The 23,304-nt window shown below is 40.0% G+C and overlaps 1 protein-coding gene across 1 annotated transcript in view; it reads right to left on the bottom strand.

Annotated features, from left to right (window-relative positions):
• LOC124594989 (serine/threonine-protein kinase ATR) overlaps positions 1 to 23,304 on the bottom strand; it is a 353,179-nt gene that overhangs the window by 92,963 nt on the left and 236,912 nt on the right. Inside the window, exons 26-30 of the mRNA XM_047133527.1 lie at positions 20,075 to 20,214; positions 19,698 to 19,814; positions 19,472 to 19,611; positions 17,808 to 18,086; positions 7,807 to 8,100 (exon numbers count right to left, since the gene is read on the bottom strand). Of these exons, the coding sequence (XP_046989483.1) occupies positions 7,807 to 8,100; positions 17,808 to 18,086; positions 19,472 to 19,611; positions 19,698 to 19,814; positions 20,075 to 20,214 (970 nt within the window). The remainder of the gene's footprint in view (positions 1 to 7,806; positions 8,101 to 17,807; positions 18,087 to 19,471; positions 19,612 to 19,697; positions 19,815 to 20,074; positions 20,215 to 23,304) is intronic.

Consider the following 23,304-nt stretch of genomic DNA (forward strand, 5'->3'; position numbering starts at 1 on the left):
TGCTTTTTCGAGGTCAAAAAACACACAAACTATATGGTTTTGGCGTAAGAAGGACTCCTGTAATGCCGTCTCCAGTAGAATTAAGTTGTCAAGAGTGGAACGGTAGCACCTGAAATCACACTGGGAGCAGCTCAGGTAATCTCGGGATTCGAGCAGCCCAGACGAGGCAGCAGTTGACCATGCTTTCAAGAGTCTTACCCATACAACTAGTAAGGGCGACACTCCGATAACTGTTAGGGGCGCTACGGTCCTTACCTGGTTTCCAGAATGGAATTAAAATTGCCTCTTTCCAAGTCACGGGGTACTGTCCATCCAACCAAATCTGATTGAAACAAGACAGGAGCTGACCTTTCCCTTCAGGGCACAGATGATGAAGCATGGTATAATGGGTCTCATAAGGACCCGGAGCAGTGTCTCTGACTGCAGATAAAGCTGATTCCAGTTCCCACACTGAGAATGGAAAGTTGTAGACTTCTTCATTACGCGAGAAAAAATTGAGCTTTCTCATCTCTGCAGTCCAACAGAATACCTGAACAGCAGGAGATTGTCTGGATGACTTAGTAACAATAAAGAAGTGTTCAGCTAAAACGTGAGCCATCTCTTCTGGCGTGTCCACCAAGACCCCATTATTTGACAAGGCCATAAGGGGATGTGGACTACCCTCACCTGAAATCCATCTTATTGATTCCCAAAAGTGTGCAGCGGAAGTGCACCGATTAATGGAAGTCGTGAATTCCCTCCAGGGAGCCCTCTTCCATTCTTTGATCACTTGCCTTGCATGTGCTCTTGAAGTCCTGAAGACATGAAGATTGTCTGTAGTTGGACACTGTTTGAATTTCCGAAGAGCTGTCCGTCTGGCCCTGATTGCCAATTGACAGTTGTCACTCCACCAAGGTACAGGTCATCGTCCGAGGTGGTTATTAGATCTGGGGATGGACTCTGCAGCAGCCCTTTGGATCTCATGAGTGATATGGGCCACCGCCTCTTGTGCACAATCCTTTCGTTCAAAAATAGCCTGTCAACTCTACTGAACCAATTTGCCCTTTGTATCATCCACCTGCGTGGTCTCCTGCTGGTCACTGTCCTAGGCGGCAGACGAATCCACACTGGGAAGTAGTCACTAGAATGTAAATCTGGAGCCACTTCCCATTGAACTGAATCTGCAATAGCTGAGGAACAAATGCAAAGATAAATAGCTGAAAAAAACCGTGTAGCTTTGGAAAAGTGAGTCATCTGACCCGCGTTCCGAAAGCAGATATCCTCAGAATGGACGAGTCGCTCGATCAGCCGACCTGTGGAGCAAGTAGTAACCGAGCCTCACAGCACATTGTGGGCATTGAAGTCCCCAAAAAGAAGGAATGGGCGCGGGAGTGCCTGGAAGAGGTCTGCCAGTGCGTCCGCGTCCAAAGTGTCATTTTGGGGGGGGGGGGGGGGGGGGGGGGGGACAGGTACAAAGAACACACTGTGATGTAAACGTAGAGAAAACTTTCACAGAAATTGCTTGGATGGTCGTGGTAAGAGGGACAGCAGAGTAGTGGTATCTGTCATCAATAAAAATAACCACTCCACCTTTAGTCCTGCCTACAGTAGTAGTGTCTTTCCTGTATATGTGATAATCCCGTAATGTAGGTGTGTCTGTGACTTTAAGATGCGATTCTTGTAAGCAGATGCAGAAAGGTTTATCCTGGACCAGCAGTTGCAGTTCTTCCAAATGTGAGCGATATCCATTCAAACTCCACTGCAAGACAGAAGTCCCTGTGGAAGCCAATGGTTAGCGATAGTGGCTCTTTCCTTTCTCCGTCGGAGGCGGTGATTTACCAGGGAGGTCAGGGGGAATGTTAGCCGGTTCCGCGTTCTCTAGTCCTTCCGATAGGAAGTTCATATCTTCAAGAGCATAGTCGCCATCAGAAAGGGAGAGCGCTCGTCGATCCAAAGGCTTACCTACCGCTTTCTTGGACTTAGAACTACTTTTGAAGAATGTTTTTCTTTACTGACAGGAGGAGGAGGCTGCCTGGGTTGCTGGGATGGCTTAGGTGGCTTCTGAAGTTGGGGAGTTGTATCAGGCTTAGGTGGTAAGACCACTGCTGACGGCTTCCGAGCGACATCAGTAGCAAGTGGAGCGTTTCCCCCACAGGTACAGTGACAAGTGCATGTGCTCGTACTTGAATCTGTGGTCTGAGTTTGTGTGAAGGCATCACACTTAGCTATTGGTGTTTTAAGGGCTGATGCAAAAGAAGTTGCAAAAACTGGTGGTTGGACGGCTTTGTAAGCCTTTTTAGCTTCACCACAGGGTATGCGTCTCTTTACTTTCAACTCTTGAATTTTCTTTTCCTCATTGTAAACCCTACACTTTCTGCTCCACACTGGGTGATCCCCAGAGCAGTTAACACATTTCGGAGAAAGTGTACAAAAAGTCCCAGACTCGTGAGCAGAGCCTCCACAATTGCCACATGTAGCCTCCCCATTACATACCAAAGTGGTATGGCCAAATCTTTGACATTTATAGCATGGGATTAGGAACAAATGGGCGAACTTTAAGGCGGATATAGCCGGCTAGGATATATTCCGGTGATTCGGGAGTACTAAACGTTAGAATAAACGTTGCTGATTTTTCCAATTTGCCATTGACTCTCCTCATATAATTCTGCATCTCCTCGACGCCCACATTCTTCCACTCTTCACGCAACTCCGCGGGGTCCATCTCCATTATATCGGAGCAGGTAACCACGCCCTTACTGTAGTTAAAGGTGTTATGCAATTCAGCCTCAATTGGGTAGTTACCTAAGACCTTACATCCCAGAAGCTTAGATATTTGGGTGGAATTAGCAGTTTCCATCAAGAGCGTTCCATTACGTAGTCGTTTGACACTTTTCAGAGACCCAGCAATACCTTCCAATTCCTTGTTAATGTAGAAAGGGGATATCTTCTCAAAGCTTCCCCCATTTCGCTTGATTACAATAAAAGTGTTAAGGCACACTAATGCCCTGTTACTATTACTCGGAGATTTCTTTTCGGGAGGACTGACCAACAATGCTCTCTTTGAATTGAGGGTAGGTGTTGCCTGACGGTACACCCATCCCGTCAGGAGTAGTAGTTTCATGAGACAGTTCCATAAGGATCCCACGAGACGCTAGGGAAACAACTGTCTACCCAGGCAGAGACCTGCATGCCTCAGCAAGCCTGATTCAACTGAGGTGCGGCAGGTGCCCCAGAGGTTGCTCGCTAAAGACTGTTTCATCTCCTCAGCATGTAGCACACCTTGAGGTTGAGGGTGGGTTTTTTTTTTTTTTTTTTTTTACACACACACACACACACACACACACACACACACAGAGGTGGGTACCTTCCTTGCAGTCCAGACGATGAAGCCAAGACCCCTGTTCTCCGAAACACACAACATTCCACCACTGCGCTGCACGGTGGTCGTTGAAGTATGACCAGAGCTTATGGTGACAGAGGACTGGTGGTGCTCAGGAACCACGTGGTCACCAAGCCCGTATTCAGCAAACAAATGCTGAGCCCCTGAGGGGATGTAATCAGGAGTAAATGACAAGGACTTCTGACTTCAGGAGTATTGCAAGAGCATGACAATGACAATGCCCAACAGCATACAACCTGTAAGACAGTTGAGACTATTCAGGAAATTAAATCTGAAGGTCTGGTACATCCTACTTATTTGCCAGATCTCGCTCATCTACTCAGTGCACACAAGGAAGCAATGGGAGGCAGGTATTTCGGAAATAACAAAGAGGTGAAAATCGCAGTGCATGACTGGCTACACACATGACCAAAAGAATTCTTTCATCATGATATATATGCACTTCCAAAGCAGTGGAATACATGCATTTAATGTTAGGGAGACTATGTTGAAAAATGACATGTAAGTTTTTTGTTCACTGTTCAATTAAAAATATTATACCACTTTTTAAGATTTTCATTTGAATGGTTTGCTGATGTAAGCTCAGGAAAACTGTCATACAGAAAGGCCTCAAGCAAATTTAACATACCGTACTCAACATTAGAGAATAAAGTTAATAATACAAACTTTGGAATGGCTGGAAAGTTTCTGTTTTAAGCAGTATTGAAGAGAGTACACTTGTCCACAGTAACTTAAGGACTGCATATTGGCGTTTTCCTTTTACCTCTGATGATGTACACAGTGAAAGAATACCTCGATAAATATGGAAGAAGAAAAAAGCACTTTTCTTATAACATGCCAGGAACACAGGGGTCATATTCGTCCTAACAATGTCACTCACATATATTAAACATCCAACTATCTGAGAACATTAAATGCCAATGTGCTGAAGTGAATTATGAGACAGTGAAATCATATTTCCAGAATGTCTCAACATGTGTCAAATGTTTTCTGGAGATGTGTAAAATATTTTGTAATCAATGTGTAAAATATTTTCTAAACATGGAAAATGATTTCTTAAGAATGTATATTTTTGAAAAAGGTAGTTTGTGTCGGAAATTACCCCATTAGAGGGAAATATGGAACTCTGGATGAAAATTCAATGAGCATCCACAATTACCAAATCACACAGAGTAAGATCGGACAGTTTTATTTGTTAGGATGTAGTTACTTAAATAATATTTTCAATTCATGTTCTTTGATCATATTATTCTTTAAAGTCACCATAAATACCCTGCACTTTTTGTCGCATGAATTTAATATTCTATGTGAGACTACCTCAAAGAATATTAAAATTCAGTCCAGTATTACCCCATTTAACAGTATGTTATACACTGTTCCAATACAGTTAGAATAGGTGAGGCAAAAGTTCAACTAATTCATTCATTCACACTCTGTGCTCCATAAATTGTATTATGAATGAGAGGCATCAGGGATGTGGAAAAAGTCATGTTACACATTAACAGTAGGCACAGTCATTGCAGAATACTTCTGTAACGCATACTACCAACTTTGAAAAAAGGCACTGCTCCTCCTCATAAACTACTCAGCTGCTGTTTTTATCTAATACTTCAAACAAAGTGTTTGCATACTTTTAATCAATATATTGTGGGCTGTCTATACTCTCTCCCAATGAGAAATCAGTTTGTTGATGCCATCATTGAAGAATGTTGGATTTTGTTGACAGAGCCGCAACCTCGACTCTGCTTGCACCACTTCATTGCTATCAACGTGACATCCTCAAAGGTGTTATTTAATTTTTGGAACCTGATGAAAACCAAATGCGGCCAAGTCACGACTGAAAGGAGAATGACTGATGACAGTGAACCGAAGGCATCAGATTGTTGGGGTGTCGCAGCACTTGCGTGGTCTGGCATTGTCACGCTGAACAACAGGGTTCTTCATGTGTGGACTCTTCGAATAGGTGCTTTCAGTTTTCTGAAGGTCTCCTTGCGAGTTTATGGTGGTGCCTTTAGGCATGAATTCCAAAGGCAGCTCACCTTGAACATCCCAGGACACTGTGAGCATGATTTTGCCTGCTGATGGTATGATCTTGAATTTTTTGGCATCAGTGGTCCTTTGTGGTGAAATTCCATTGACGCTCTTTTGTTTTTGGCGTCAAAATGGTGAACCCTGGTTTCATCATCTGTAACAATGTTGTTAAAGAACCCATCACCCTCACACTCAAAATGCAAATGACATTGTTGACAGATATCCAATAACCTCTGCTTCATGCCAGGAGTGAGAACTCAAGAAGCCATCTGTGCGCACAGTTTTCCGTACCGCAGTTCTGCAATGATGACCTGTACATGCTCTTGTGATATGCCTCACTTACCTGAGAGCTGTGTCTGTGTTATCTGACAATTTTCTCTCATGAATTCACCAACCTGATTCCAATGAGTCTAGTCGGTTGCACAAAATGTTAGCCATTCTCAGCTCTGTCAGACATGTTGAGGTTAGTACCATCATTTCCTTCATTATGAGCACAAACAACCCAACGTCACACATTACTGATCTCAATACAATCATCACTGTATACAGCTTTCATTCTTCTATGTATTTTAATTGGAGGTATATTTTTCACACTTAGAAACTCGATTAAAGCAGGCTGTTTCTTACACAACAACATAATTACATTCCACATCACCATGTTACACACTACATGCAACATTTGGAGCCCTCTGGTGGCAGAGAGTTGTCACTTGCATCAACAAAGCAGGAAAGTTGACTGCTTAAGATGTATGACTTGTAATACCTCACCTGATAGTGAAAATAGAATAACAAATTCAGAGGTATCACTTTTCTGTTTGCTTTCATACAAACATTAGCCTTAAGCAGTGTTCAGATCACGAAGATTATTTTTACTGATGAAATTATGGGACTGTTCTATAAAATGCTACTTTAATTTGCCTTTAAATACTGGGGACTTTTCAATTTTCTACCTTATTGCTGTCAGCAACCTGTTTCAGACCTTAGCAGCAGAACAAAAAAACAACATTATGAACCATAGACAAGTGTGCAGTCTATAGGAAAATTATTTTTATTTCTCATATTGTGGTTGTGAATTGCACAGTTCATCCCATTTGCACTCTTGTCATTAACCACATATACCATGGACGGGGTACTATATTGGCATGTAAATGTAAGAATACTTAGCTACGTGAAGAGGCTCCTGCAAGATGTTGGTTATTGTTGCAGAATATCCTTACCGCACACTTCTGTAAAATAAATGTTTTTTGATCTTAGCTGCATTGTTCCAAAAGATTATTCCGTAGTACAGTATCAACTGATGTATGCCATCAACCCCGTGTGCAGGTCAACACTATAAGAGAGATTTATAAGTACAAAGATGACAAAAATGGGCTTTTTGGTTTATTACTCATGTACTGGTGCGCCAACTCACTTTATTATCCAACTGGATGCCTACAAACTTTACACATGAGCCTCACCCTTTGATCTCTATTCCTAGTACCTGCAAGTAATTTATATTTGTTTGGAATCAAATGCTATGAGTGTATGATCCAGGATTAAGTAGTTATATGCGAACCCGTTACAAGCCTGTTCCATTATTTTCCTTGCTGTGTCTGGTACGCGTGTGTTCAGCAGCTTTGATTTGTCCACAAACTTGATTCATCAACAAATATAACAGTTTTTGAAGAGTCCAGCAATATCCCGGGTAAATCATTTACAGAGGTCAAGAACAGGTGTGGGCCTAATGCTGAACCTTGCTGGACACCATATTTAATGTTTTCCACACAAAAACCTATAGTGTCCTCTGATAATGTGACCCTCTGTTTCCTGTTGTTAAGACAGGACTTACAACATGCATGTAGAATGTCTTTCATGTCATATCATTTTTGCTTGCCTACAGGAATTTTATGAGCGCAATAAAAGACCTATGCAATATCACAAAAACACCATTTCCGCTGGAACTGAGTTTGTGATACATAGCTCTTTCTCACTAGAGAAGTCTATACCGAACCTAAAATAAACTGGAGTTGAAAAGTTATTCTCAAAATAAATAAATAAATAAAATAAAATAAAATAAAAATTAAAAAATTAATCAGATCACTAGGAGGAGGCAGATATGTTTTTAATTTGAAGTCCTTTGCTTATTTCCAATTATCTGATTTAATGTGACTACTACGGACTTGCACTCTCAGGGGATACATCAATTTTTCGGATTACTGATACAAAATAAAATCCACACCCTCTAACAGTCCTACAAATAGTTCTCAGAAAGAATAAATTCTATGGGCTCTAACCAAACTTCTTTCCTATCAATCACTGTGAAAGATACCCTGAAGTCAAACAGAAATAGCACATATCAGATTTTTTTGTTTGCATGTTAAGCAACGCCACAAAATAATAATAGTAATGATACATACTTGCGAGCAGCCCTTGCACTTTGCAGCCAACTCGTTCCAATTTCACGGTCGAATAGTTCTGAAAGCTGTGAAAAACTAGGAGCCACAGCATCACGCAACAATCCCAGCAATGTTCTACGAAAACGGAGAACACATTCAGCAACATGGAATGACCGCTGGACTACTTTAAATCGTGCATCCCAATTTGCGAAAAGCTGTCGTGTTTTCTTAATTCCAGAAGTGAGATTGCTTTCGCCTGACAAAAGATAATGAAGTAGTGTAGATATCTGTTCCATCTCATGTGCAATATGTAACCTGTAACAGAGAAATATAAAGTAGAGAATTGAGACAAATAATACTTTGGCAAATATAGCACACCAGTATACTAAATGAACTGTGATCTTTGCTTTGCCCTTTTCACTTACATACAGATGAATTCTGTTATAATGTGTTTTTCTATAGATATGAAGTTTGATAGCAGTGTTCATAGTTTGAAGGAAAGAAAACACAAGGGTAAGTCAAACATTATCCACAATGTTGACATAACTCTTACATTGATCATACCGACCTGTCCTCGTTTATTTTATTGTTATGCTGTTCTGCCCCTACTACGAAAGTCTGGTGCTAATTCCTCCATTTGTCTTCTTTTTGTTGCAAATATACCATGGCCGCTCTATTAGAAATTTGAACCAAAGAAGAACAACAAGCATTGGTCTGGTTTTTGTGGTCGAACGGTGTATTGGGTCACAATCCATCAGAGACTTTTGCCACAATATGGGAACAGTGTCTTGCCACAACGAAGTGTCAATGAATCAATTGCAAAGTTCAAAAATGGTCACATAAGTGTTACACATGAGGAAGGAACTGGACGACCATCCATGAGCACAAATGAAGACAACACTGAGTGCGCATATGACATGGTTCTGGTAGATATATGAGTGACCACTGAAGTGGCGTATCATCTGCAAATTAGTGATGGTTCTGTCTACAAAATCATCCCCAACAGACTTGGGTTTCATAAAGCCTGTGCGACATGGATCCAGAAACAATCCACAGTGTTGCATAAACAAACAAGCTTGGACATCTGCCAAACGCATATGGATCACTAAGGCAATGAATGTGAAAGCTTCTTGGACAGAATCATCACTGGAGATGAAACATGGATCCATCATTACAAGCAGGAGAGTAACCAGCAGAGTACAGAATAGAACTATCCACTATCGCCCAACAGGAAAATGCATCCATCTGCAGGAAAACATGTTTACCATTTTTGGGCCGCGCAAGGCTCAGTACTGAAACATTATCAGGAGAATGGCACAATAAACAGTGCAAATTACAGTGAGATGCTTACTGACAGGCTAAAGCTTGCAATCGGATGCAAATGCCAACGACTACTGTCGAAAGGTGGTGTGTTGTTGCAGCACAATACCTGTCCACATACCGCTGCCCACTCTGTGGAAACTCAAGTTTGAAGTAATGGCTCATCCTCCATATAGTCCTGATCTTGCCCCTTCTGACTATTACTTGTTTGGTCCACTCAAAGAGGATCTAAGGGGCTGTCAATTCACCTTGGACCAAGAAGTGCAGGACACGATGCATGCATGGCTTGCTGCTCAGCTAAAAACCACCTTTTCTGAGAGCATCAGGAAGCTTGTGCAATGATAGACCAACTGTACTGAAAAGCAAGGGGACTATATTGAAAAATGATATTAATGTACGTGTCCTATTTGTACTGCCATAAAAGGTATAGCTACATCGCGGATAATTTTTGACTTACCCTCGTATGTTGGATGATTACAGAAAATTGGTGTAGACATTTCTGAGAAGGAGGCAGACGTGTATGCTTTTCAATTTCTTATCAAATTTTTATGAATGATAGCCTTAATATTTTTCGTGCTAATCTCCAATTCCTGAAATATCAATCTGAGAGAGAATTACTGATTTTGACTTGTATGATTGGCAGTCAACAGTAAGCCTGAATGAGATGTATTATCAGCAGTTTCCTTCTAACATAAATGCCTCTCAACCAGCCAAGAATGTATTGTCTACTCGCAGACTGTTCAGACATTTGCACCAACATTTCATGCCTATCTACGGGCTGAAAGAACTCATATCACCCACATACTACTTGTTACTGTGGTCTTCAAATGGAAGATTGGTTTGATACAGCTCTCCATGCAAGTCTATTTGGTGCAGCCTACATCATCTTTACTTAACTACTGCAACGTACAAAGTACGTCTGAAAAGTAAGAACCATTTTGGACGAAAACTCATATAAACATTTTTTTATTTTTACAAGAAAGAGCATTTCTTAAACTATTTTTCTAATTGTTGTCACCATTTCTCAGACATTTGTTGTAAAAGGAAACCATATTTTCTATACCCTCTTCATAGAAAAATGCCGCGAGTATAGACAGGCACTGCTGAACACCGGTTTTCATGTTGTCATCCCTGTTAAAGCATCTTCCTACAGAATCTCACCTCAAGTTCAAGAACAAGTGGGAGTCAGGAGGAGCAAGACCAGGGCTGTACAGCAAGTGATCAAACTGTTCCCAACCAAACTGATGAATACGGTTTCGAGTGACACCAGCAAAATGAGGATGTGCACTGTCATGAGGCCACGCAATGACTTAACTGAGCATTCCATTCCTTTTAGTTTTGAATTGCGCACCAAAGTTTTCTCAATGTTCCACAATTTTGTACACACATTGACTGTTTCACCTGTAGGAACACAGTGAGCAGAATGCCCTGTCTGTCCCAGAACAGAGTGCATATGAATTTGTGCTGATAATGTTATTTTGAATTTTTATTTTTTGGAGAATCATATGTGCCTTCATTCCATCAACTGTTGTTTTGATGCTGAAGTGACATGACAAACCCAAGTTTCTTTCAGCAGCCACAATTCTGTTTAAGAATTAAGAATATAATACTCTATCAGACAAGAAATGTCAAAGTGCTGTCAAATTGCTTTGTTTTGTGAATATCTGCAAGCATTTTCAAAACCCAATGGGAACACAATTTGCAAACATTAAAGGAATTTGTGACACTCTCATACTAACTGGTTTTGAAATTTGTGAATATTAGAAAGCATTCTCGATGTGAACCATCTATTTTCACTTTCTCAACCAAATCAGCTTTGAAAACAGAAGTTTGCCCACTTTATATCATGCTTTGTCATGAATACTGGTTTGTCCATAACTGAATTGTCTCACCCACTTTCTCACCATTCCATTAGTCACTAAATTTCCATCACAAATCTCTAAAGGTTGATGATGAATTAAACCTGGCTTGACATTCTCTGCACTCAAAAACCATATTACAGAACACACTTCTTCACAGTCGATGGGCTCAGAGTTTGTCGTAAGTGTTTTGAACAATCACTAAGCAAATTTAAACACAACACAATTTGGCTATAATTGAATTGGCTATTATTGAATTAACAGGGCTTGATATGACCAAGAAATTAATCATTTTGTATGTGTATGATCTCTCAGTAGTAGTGTGGACACTTTTTTTCAATAAATTAACAGAAGTTCTATATAAAGTCTCAAGTACAAAGGTCAACATAATTCTGTGTGGGGACATTAACATTAATACTAATACCATAAATGAATCCAGCATCACCTTCATAAACATCCTTCAAAGTTTTGGCATGTCCCTATTGGTCAATAGTGCAACAAGGGTTACTACAACGACTGCATCAGTAATTGACCATGTGACCACAAACATGGACAGGGAAAAATGTGATGCATCTGCAAAAGATCTCAGACTATCAGACGATCTCTGTCAAGTAACAACAGTAAAATCAGGCATTGAATCATTCTCTAAACTACAAGCCTACAAACGACATCTATCAGAAATAAAAATAAAAGATTTTTCAAAAGAACTAGAAAAACAAAGCCGGGATGAAGTGTATAAATAAACCAATGTGAATACGAAATTCTCTAAATTCTCCACATTGTATAAATTGAACTTTGAAAAGGCATTTCCAAAAGTATGCATGTCTCTATCAACATCTCAGAAAAACAGATGGACAACAGCAGGTATTAAGAAGTCCTCCAAAACACTTAAACAGCTCACTTCCATGAAAAATATTCGCAATGATCCAGAATTATAAAATTTATATCATAGATACAAAATGATCTATAGGAAGGTGCATATTGCTGCAAAAAAGTCATTTAATGACAAAATAATATATAATGCAGAGAATAAAAGCAGTCTGGGATGTTATAAAAACGCAAATGGGGAGAGGCAAAACACAGAATAACATACTGCTAAGGGAGAGGGATAAGGTAATAAATGATCCACAACACTTAGCAAACTATGTAGCATTTTTCAAGTATTGCAGAGAAGTTACAGCAAAAAAATCCCCAAAACAAATATAACACCTGTAAATAATGTTGCACTAAATACAATGATGTTGCTTCTAACCACAGAGAATGAAGTCAATAAAACTGTTCAAAAACTAAAAAATAAAAAGTCAGTAGGCTTATATGAAGTACCAATGTGTGTACTGAAACAATGCATAGGGATTATAGAAGGTCCCTTAACAAATATAATAAATGAATCCTTCACATCAGGGACATTTCCATAGCAGTTAAAACAGGCAAGAGTTGTACCTTTGCTTAAGAAAGGTAATGCAGACGACATAGAAAATTACCAGCCCATTTCCCTGCTGTCAGCATTGTCAAAAATAATAGAAGCAATTATGAAAGACAGATTAATGAATTACTTGAATAAATACAATCTTTTAAGCGAATCACAGTTTGGTTTCCGAAGTGGCAAAAATACACAGTCAGCCATAGTAGAATTCACAAAAGTTGTACTTGATGCTCTTGATACAGACGAGTGTGCCACAGGCATATTTTTGGATCTTTCTAAGGCGTTTGATACAAAGTCAACCACAAGATTCTATTAAATAAATTAGAAGCATTAGAAATAAGAGGGGTAGCTAATGACTCGTTTCAATGATACCTAGCAGATAGGGTACAAAGAGTACAGATAACACATACTTCAAATAAATCTAACCATTTAGTAAAACACTTTATCAGTCTCAAAATACATTAATATAGGAGTTCCACAACGTAGCATATTAGGACCAACACTGTTCCTGATACACGTCAATGACTTTCCCAGTAGTGTTACTCATGGTGAAAAAATTCTCTACGCAGATGACAGCAATATTATAGTCACTGAGAAAACAAGAGAACTCCTTGCCGAGAAAACAAATGGAACTCTCAAGGAAGATTATGATTGGTCAATAAGCAATAACGTGACATTGAACATAAAGAAAACTAATGCCATGAATTTCAGTTTGAAGAGGAAGAAATGACAATGTTAAATTAAATGTAGATGGTACCTCTATAGACTGTGTAACAAACGCAAAAATTTCTAGGAATGAATAACGAAAGGTACTTGCAAACAGAATGTCATCAGCATGTTATGACCTTAGAATCCTATCACCAGTGTGTAATATGCAGTGTCTTTTAGTTACATATTATTCATATGTACACTCAATTCTCAGCTATGGCATTCTTTTTTGGGGAACAAACACACAAAATATGAACACAATTTTCAAACTCCAGAAAAGAGCCATAAGAATAATAACCAAAAATACTAGCTGAGCTCATTGTAAAGATCTGTTCAAAACACTGGGGATTTTAACTGCTCTATGTGAACACATTTACCAGTCAGTTGTACACATCAAAAATAACATTGCTAATTACTGCACAAACAGCTCTGTCCATGAACATTTCACAGAAATGCTTGCAGAACATGCTCCTTTGTTTATAAATTTGTATTGATAGGGAACAGAACCTGCATTGCACGCAAGCATTCTACCACAGAGCCATGCAGCCAATCAAAAAGGTTCCTTAATTTTAGGGAATTAAAGACATTTAGGTAACTTCAAAGTGAATTTTCTCGAGAATTTTTTAGAGTTGCATTAAACTGCTTATGAAGATTGATTTGATTTCTGAAGTTCATAATATAAAAAAATTACAAAACTCTGATTGCTGTATCATCTCATCATAAGTACAGTGATGTTATCATCAACCACAGAGCATGAAGCACCAATCTACATGCTGAAATAATCCATAGAGAGCATGGAAGCTTCCTTAACTGGTGTTGTTGTTGCTGTTGTTGTTGTCATCAGTCTTGAGACTGGTTTAATGCAACTCTACATGCTACTCTATCCTGTGCAAGCTTCTTCATCTCCCAGTACCTACTGCAACTTACATCCTTCTGAATCTGCTTAGTGCATTCATCTCTTGGTCTCCCTCTACGATTATTACCTTCCGCGCTGCCCTCCAATACTAAATTGGTGATCCCTTGATGCCTCAGAACATGTCCTACCAACCAATCCTTTCTTCTAGTCAAGTTGTGCCACAAACTCCTCTTCTCCCCAATTCTATTCAATACCTCCTCATTAATTACGTGATCTACCTATCTAATCTTCGGCATTCTTCTGTAGCACCATATTTCAAAAGCTTCTATTCCCTTCTTGTCCAAACTATTTATCATCCCTGTTTCACTTCCATACATGGCTACACTCCATACAAATACTTTCAGAAACGACTTCCTTACACTTAAATCTATACCCGATGTTAACAAATTCCTCTTCTTCAGAAACGCTTTCCTTGCCATTGCCAGTTTACATTTTATATTTTCTCTACTTCGACCATCATCAGTTATTTTGCTCCCCAAATAGCAAATCTCCTTTACAACTTTAAGTGTCTCATTTCCAAATCTAACTCCTTCAGCATCACCTGACTTAATTCAACTACATTCCATTATCCTCGTTTTGTTTTTGTTGATGTTCATCTTATACCCTCCTTTCAAGACACTGTCCATTCCGTTCAGCTGCTCTTCCAGGTCCTTTGTCTCTAACAGAATTACAATGTGATCGGCAAATCTCAAAGTTTTTATTTCTTCTCCATGGATTTTAATACCTACTCCAAATTTTTCTTTTGTTTCCTTTACTGCTTGCTCAATAAACAGATTGAATAACATTGGGGAGAGGCTACAACCCTGTCTCACTCCCTTCCCAACCGCTGCTTCCCTTTCATGCCCCTCGACTCTTAATAACTGCCATCTGGTTTCTGTACAAATTGTAAATAGCCTTTCGCTCCCTGTATTTTACCCCTGCCACCTTCATAATTTGAAAGAGAGTATTCCAGTCAACATTGTCAAAAGATTTCTCTAAGTCTACAAATGCCAGAAACATAGGTTTGCCTTTCCTTAATCTATCTTCTAAGGTAAGTCATAGGGTCAGTATTGCCTCACGTGTTCCAATATTTCTACGGAATACAAACTGATCTCCCCCTAGGTTGGCTTCTACCAGTTTTTCCATTCATCTGTAAAGAATTCACATTAGTATTTTGCAGCCATGACTTATTAAGCTGATTGTTTGGTAATTTTCACATCTGTCAACGCCTGCTTTCTTTGGGATTGGAATTATTATATTCTTCTTGGAGTCTGAGGGTATTTCACCTGCCTCATACATCTTGCTCACCAGATGGTACAGTTTTGTCAGGACTGGCTCTCCCAAGGCTGTCAGTAGTTCTAATGGAATGTTGTCTACTCCTGGGGCTTTGTTTCGACTTAAGGTCTTTCATTGCTCTGTCAAACTCTTCACACAGTATAATATCTCCCGTTTCATCTTCATCTACATCCTCTTCCATTTCCATAATATTGTCCGCAAGTACATCGCCCTTGTATAGACCCTCTGTATACTCCTTCAACCTTTCTGCTTTCCCTTTTTTGCTTAGAACTGGGTTTCCATCTGAGCTCTTGATATTCATACAAGTGGTTCTCTTTTCTCCAGACAGGTACTGAAAAAATCTCACAGCAACATCACCTCCAAAAAATTAAAAAAAGGATTAGCGTTGACGCAAAACCTCTACAACAAAAAATCAATGTAAAGAGGGCCAGAAATTTGATGCTACAATACTATCAAAGCCCGCAACTCATGGTCTTGCGGTAGCGTACTCGCTTCCTGCGCACAGGGTCCCAGGTTAGATTCCCGGCGTAGTCAGGGATTTTCCCTGCCTTGAGATGACTGGGTGTTGTTGTGTTGTCTTCATCATCATCAACATTCATCACCCTTATGGTCGGAGGAAGGCAATGGCAAACCACCTTCGCTATGACCTTGCCTAGTCGGCGGTGTAGGTCTGCCGCATCGTTTCCTACACTCTTCGGAGTATGCAACCTCATCATCATCATACTATCATAAAACCAGAAATCCTCTACGCAAGTGAAATACTAACCTTTAATAGAAAACAACAACTTGAGGACATCAAAACAGAAGAAAGGAAGATCATCAGGAAAATTCCAGGAGGAAGACATACCCAAGACGGTTATAGCCTTCAATCAATTAAAACAATAGAAAAGTTTTCAAACATTGTAACCGATATTAGGAAAAGGCAAATGAAATTCTTTGATCATCTCAGTCAATTACCAGTAAATCGATTGATGAAGAGAATAAGAGATTATGTAACCTCACTTGGCAATTCCACACCCCGGCTAGATGAAATTCGAAAGGACCTAAATAATGTGAACATAAGACAAGCTGACATTCTAGAAAGAGAAACCTTCAGACACAAAGTAAACAAATGGGAAATTACATCAAAGCAACCAAAAGAAAAACAGTACAGACCAAAGTGGTCAGATGAGCTTTTTGGAAAGAATGAAAGCCTATTAGAAGAACAAGAAGAACTCAAAGAAAAACTTCTCGAGTTGTTTGCTTAACGTCTTCCATTTCTGGGGCAAATTCACCAATAATAATAATAACAATAATAATAAATACAACAACAATAATGAAACATGTCATTTCACAATACACTTTTGCACTGTAATTTTTTTTTTACTCAGTTTTTCAGGCACGCAGATGGGAAGTCGCAGTACACAAAACAGAAATCAAAATGTCACCCCTAGGCTCTGGATGTCAGCTGGTAGTGCTAGTGTTGTTACATTATGAAATAGTGTGATTGTGTGTGTGTGTGTGTGTGTGTGTGTGTGTGTGTGGAGGGGTCTAGTGTTGCTACATTATGAAATAGTGTGTGTGTGTGTGTGTGTGTGTGTGTGTGTGTGTGTGTGTGGAGGGGTGCTTGCGCCATGACTGGTAGTGAGAAATGAATGAACAATATAGCACTAGCTTCTTACATTATTATACAACGTTTTTGCAAAACAGTACTGTACACTAGGGGTAAACCTCAGATTTTCTATAGCCCACCAAAACATTGATGTAAGCTTTTCTCTGGGCCATTCAAAGTACATTTTAGTTTTTAGAGGTTTTGTGTGAAAAGGAGACTTATGACTAAGTACACGCAGCTTATGCTGATGTACAAAAGTAATATGCAAATCAGAGTTTTTATTTGTCTTAGCTACAATTGGAACTTACACATAGTGTTATCCTCTTATAAGGTTTTACAATCAGGCAATGGAAAATCCAGGATGGAATGTAACAATATAATGAAAAGAATACTTGCTACTCACCATATAGTGGAGATGCTGAGTCACAGTAAGGCACCACAAAAGGCTGTCAGAAAGTTATCTTTTGGCCTTTGTCAAAAGAAGACAAAAAAACGCACACATGCACAGACAATTCGCACATACGTGACCACAGCCAGTTCTGGCTCCAGCTGCCAAAGACTGTGGTCATATGCATGTGAGGTATGTATGTGTATGTGTGTGTGTGTGTGTGTGTGCGTGTGCCGCATAAGCGCGCGTGCACGCAAACACAGTCTCTCTCTTTTTTTTTTTTTTTTTTTTCCTTTTCTTCTCTGCTATATAGTGAGTAGCGACTATCCTTTTCATTATACTGGTTCACAATTAGGCATATTTTCTTCCATATACTGTATGTTAATTTTGCTGCAAGTCACATCATTAACAGGCAAGTAACAAACTTACTACTGTTGCAACTATGTATTAAAAGGCTGTAATATTACGACAATTTTCTGTTTTTTTCTCCCTTAGTCTAAGTAGAACTGAAACGTTACCAGATAATACAGCACATAACTTACTCAACAACTTTGTTATAAGCATGGCGATACGCTCCATGCTTGTACACTGTTTCACAAATGGAATCGAGAACCAAGCGCTGAATATCACAGAGACAAGCAGTCAGAGCACCACCAGAATCAGGAAGGCGCATCAATGAAATGGCCTTTCCAACCTGTACTCCCCAATGTTGCACAGGAGCAACATCAGGGCGACTGACAAATTTTTCCAAGTGATCATACTGGCCCAGCCGCCAAAGAGCTTCTGCTTTTTCTGAGAGAATATCTTGCTCTAATTCCGGCCTGTAAGGAGATATTAAATTACGCAAACAGTGAAGGTACTCAATATTTCATTAGAAATGCAAATTCTTAAAATCAGCTCACATACTTAACAATCATTGTAATAAACTTTTCTTTCACTCTCTAGATCCCTAACAAACCACTCCAGGCCAACTGAAGCGCGTAATTGTGTCGGGTGAATGGATGAGGGAAGTGAGTCGCAAGTGGGAGAGACAGTTGGGGAAGGGTGACTGATGGTCGAGAGACAGAGGTAACAGTGCTAAATACAATTGTATCATAAAGTAACACTAATTTTAAGAATTTCTTTGTAAGTACTCTTTAGTGGAGTAGAAGACAGCACCCGACAGTAAGTTATTTAGTTCACTCTCAAACCACTATATTAAACTATATGTCTCAAATGGAAAAATCAATTCAAAAAACATAGATTCAGAAAGATGAAGGTTTGCAGTTGTTATACAGAAATGAAGAGGCTTGCACAAGATAGAGTAGCACAGTAAGCTGCATCAAACCAGTCTTCAGACCGAAGACAACAACAACAAGAATAACAGAATTACAAGGAGACAGACCCTAATGGCAAGTGCTTACCTTCAGATGTAAAATTCTTTTTATTGCTGACAGAAACAGAAAATACTAATCTTAGCATTTGGACACCGAATGTTCCTTCTTGCAGGAGGAAAGAGAAATGGTTTGCAGCAGTTTGGAAACTAGGGCAGGTCATTCAAAGACTAGTCTGAGAGAAATCCAGATGCTGTGAAGAAGAGGGGAGACAAAGATGAAGGTGGTGTTTGAGAGAGAGAGAGAGAGAGAGAGAGAGAGAGAGAGAGAGAGAGAGAGAGAGAGCATGGGGGTGGGGGGTTAAAACAAGTAACTTGCTACTAAGAATTTATCCCACAGTGTAGTGTTATAAATGTAGTCTTAGCGCATTAAAAAATTGCTGATAAATGATTAAAAGGACATGGGCAAGACTATTAAGCACTTTTTCTGATCCCTAAATTCCCATGGTCCTAACCCAACAGTATAACTACTTTGGCACTCTGGGGACCTATCAGCAGCTCACATGGCTGTTGTGCATGCTGAAAATTGTAGTTGCAGATGGACATGATAATGTCACCCAAATGTGTATCACGGTTCAGAGATAGTTACTATTTCTTGAAACACTCTATGCTATTTCCATTACATCAAACAGAAACACTTACCGAAATGAACACAGATCAGAATCATACAATATAATATCTGCAACATAAATTGCTGTCAATTAAAGACAAAATCATAAATATGTTAACACCCACATCTGGAGATGTGATTTGCTTGCAACCTTCTGTACAAGTAAATAGTGCAGTCTATAAAAAAATCATAATCTGTGCAACTTTGATAGAACTTTTCAATACCTTATTGCTGTAACACCTTCTGTAATTTTCATGGCAATAAATGGTTGGTCAAGCCGTAAATAACATTTTAAAATTCCTTGTATATTATGGGCATCTATGTGGAATTCTTGTGCCATTTTTTCGTAACATGCAGATGCTTCCTACAGTACAACAAATATCAACAATTAGATAATTAATCACAAAATTATAGAAGATGTCTGTGAAAACAGAGGTAATTGTGGTTTACCTGAAGACGACCCATTACTTCATGTGCACGTAATGTTTGGTATAAAGAAGGCTCTTTGCCTTGGATTGCTAATGTGCCAGCAACACCATCCAGATCATTAAGATTTACATATATTTCCTGTAAAAGAATTGATTTGGCCAAAAAAACATAAGATGATCTAAAAGAGATGAGTAGGAAGTACAGGAAAAGGAAGCACAACTTTTCCTCTGTTCCTCCAACAAACTCATTCTGTAATAAATATTTATTTGAAATACTCATCATCTATTTCATGCCTTAGTCCATTTGACTAGTTGCATGAACCTAAATTTTTGATAATCTTTGAGAAAGTTTAAATATTTCACACTCATTTATAAGTGTAAACATTTTTTAATACTCACTTCCAAGTAGGACAAATTGGCTTGTAGATCATTTGGTTGGTTCTTTACATGCGATTCCAGATATTTCAGTGCACAAGCATATTCCCTGCAGAAGAAGTTTCCTTTCGAAATAGACAGTTTTGGAATTTCTTCCAAGAAACCTGCAGCAGTACATGAATACATTACACTCAAATTATAGTTTCTTGTGAGTAATTTTGTGACAGTCAAATCTACATTTTGAACATAGTACTCTATAAAAATGGCATGAGGCAGTCTTCCTTCTTTCTAGTATGAAGGCAATGATAACCTTAAATGCTTGGTAGCATTACATAAATGTACTCTTTGATTACTGTGGCAATAAACAGCAAGAAAGACAGAGATACAGTGTCCTATACGTGGTAAGTAGAATACAAACTGTATGGAAACAGGGAAGACAAATCTATTATGCAAGAGTTCCATTTTCCAGTTGGATCATATATCCACCATTCTGGCAAATAATTTTTACTGAAAACTGGTGTTGTAGATCTGCAGTGAAAGTTGTGTAAGGGTGGACGAGTATATTGTGTAGGTTAGGTGGACAGCGGGATACCACTGTGGGCGGGATGGGAAGGATAGTTGGCAGGATATTTCTCATTTCAGGGCATGACAATACACAGTCGAAACCCTGGCACAGAATGTAATTCAGTTGCTCCAGTCCTGGGTGGCACTGAGTCCAACACTGTTTTGAACCGCAAGGATTACCTGGCAGAAGGACTCCACCAGCTGTCGGATACATCCACCAACAAACCTTGCCACAGTGACCTCATTCTAGAAATCCAGCAGGATCTCCACTCGCTGCTCAAATCCTTAGGCCCATCACAGAACCTCTCCCAGAAGTTCATCTCTCTGCTCACCCCTAGCACTCCCTGCACTGCTGCCTTCTACATGCTTCCTAAAGTCCATAAGTCTAACTAACCAGGACGCCCTATTGTGGTTGGTTACTTTGCCCCCTCTGAGAGAATCTCTTCAATCTATTAACCGGAACCTACCCTCCTATATAAAAGATACCAACCATTTCTTCCACCGACTTCCCACAGTTCCTGCCCCTTACCACACAGTGCCCTGCCCATCATTATTGATGCCACCTCTCTTTAAACTAACATTCCTAATGCTCATGGCCTTACCACTATTGAAAACTATGTTTTCCCAATGCCCGACAGATCCCAAACCAACGACCTCCTTCCTAGTCGCCACCACCAACAATACCATAACCCACAATTACTTTTCCTTTCAATGCATTTCCTACAAACAAATCTGAGGTACAGCCATGGGCATCCACATGGCACCATCCTATGCCAACCTATTCATGGGCCATCTAGAGGAACACTTCCTAAAAAAGCAGAATCCTAAATCCCTCACCTAGTTCAGATTCAGTGAAGACATCTTTGCGATCTGTATTGAGGGTGAGGACACCCTATCCACATTCCTCTAGAACCTCAACAACTTCTCCCCCCAGTTGCTTCACCTGGTCCTACTCAACCCAACAAGCCACCTTCCTAGATGTTGACCTCCATCTCAAAGATGGCTACATCACTACCTCTGTCCATATCAAACCTACTAACCACCACCAATAACTCCACTTTGACAGCTGCCACACATTCTGTACCAAGAAGTCCCTTCCATACAGCCTAGCCAACCGAGGTTGTCGCATCTGCTGTGACGAGCGGTCCCTCTCAAAATATACCAAGTGTCTCACTGAAATCTTCACAGACCGTAAAAATCCTCCCAACCTTGTACAAAAACATATCTTCCATGCCTTATCTTTCCAGCCTCCCACCACCTCCCAAAGTCCCACTGTCCACCCACAGAGGATCATTTCCCTCTAAACTCAGTACTACCCAGGACTGGAGCAACTGAACTATATTCCCTGCCACGGTTTCAACTACCTCTCATCATGCCCTGAAATGGGAGATGTCGTGCTCACTATCCTTCACACCCCTCCTACAGTGGTACTCCGCCGTCCACTGAACCTACACAATATACACATCCATTGTAACACAACACCTGCTCCCAACCCCTTACCTCATGGCTCATATCCCTGTAATAGAACTAGATGCAAGATCTGTCCGATACATAATCACACCAGCACCTACTCCAGTCCGGTCACAAACATCACCTATCCCATCATAGGCAGGGCTACCTAAGAAACCAGTGTGATCTACAAGCTAAGCTGCAAAACACTGTGCTGCATTCTGTGTGGGCATGACAACCAACAAGCTGTCTGTCTGCTTGAATGACCACCGACACACTTTGGCCAAGAAACAAGTGGACCACCCGGTTGCTGAACACGCCGCCAAACACGACATACTTCATTTCAATGACTGTTTCACAGCCTGTGTCATATGGATCCTTCACATCAACACCAGCGTTTCTGAATTGTGCAGATGGGAACCTTTCCAGGAATACATCCTATGTTCCTGTAACCCTCCTGGCCTCAACCTTCGTTTGTCACTCTACTCAGCTACCCAGTCCCTTTCATGTTCCCATTCCTGCACTACACAGCTGTCATTGCACCATCCTACCCAGTCTCTTTACTTCTCTCCTTTAGAGCTACTCCCCCCCCCCCCCTCCCTCCCCAACTCTCCCCTGCCCACCATCTACTCTGCAGCACTTCACTAATCGCCAGCCCCACCATACTATCTCTCCCCCTCTCCACCCCAGCCTCCTCCTTATCCCTTCCCAGTCCCCACTCCCATCATGCACTGGTGCTGCTGCTCGCTGTGTGGTTTCAGTTGCCTGAGACTGCAGCTGTGTGTGTGTGTGTGTGTGTGTGTGTGTGTGTGTGTGCCATTTGTTGTTGACAAAAGCCTTAATGGCCAAAAGATTTATTCGTGACAGTCTTTTTGTTGTGCCTGTCTGCAACTCAGCATCTCCGTTACTTTCCTTTTCATAATATTGTTACTTTAATTTTTTACAAGTTTCTCATAATTTCGATTAACTACATTTCATTTTTATAATGACATGGGTGTTCTAATGAACTGCTAACAATCTGAAACCTTTATTTTATTAACAAAGTATCCCCAAAATTTTATGTTCCATATAAAGTAAATGGAGATTTCAAAGCTCATGTACTAACTATGCAGAGGGTCCCTAACAATATAAGAATTCCCGTAATACACAAAATGATTTATTATAATTCAAATGCAGTATAGAAGAGGCCTGCAGTTAGGAAGGAGATTTCACACATACATTCTACTTTATATAAGTAACAG

The sequence above is a fragment of the Schistocerca americana genome, chromosome 2 (assembly GCF_021461395.2).
Source record: "Schistocerca americana isolate TAMUIC-IGC-003095 chromosome 2, iqSchAmer2.1, whole genome shotgun sequence".
Lineage (NCBI taxonomy): Eukaryota > Metazoa > Arthropoda > Insecta > Orthoptera > Acrididae > Schistocerca > Schistocerca americana.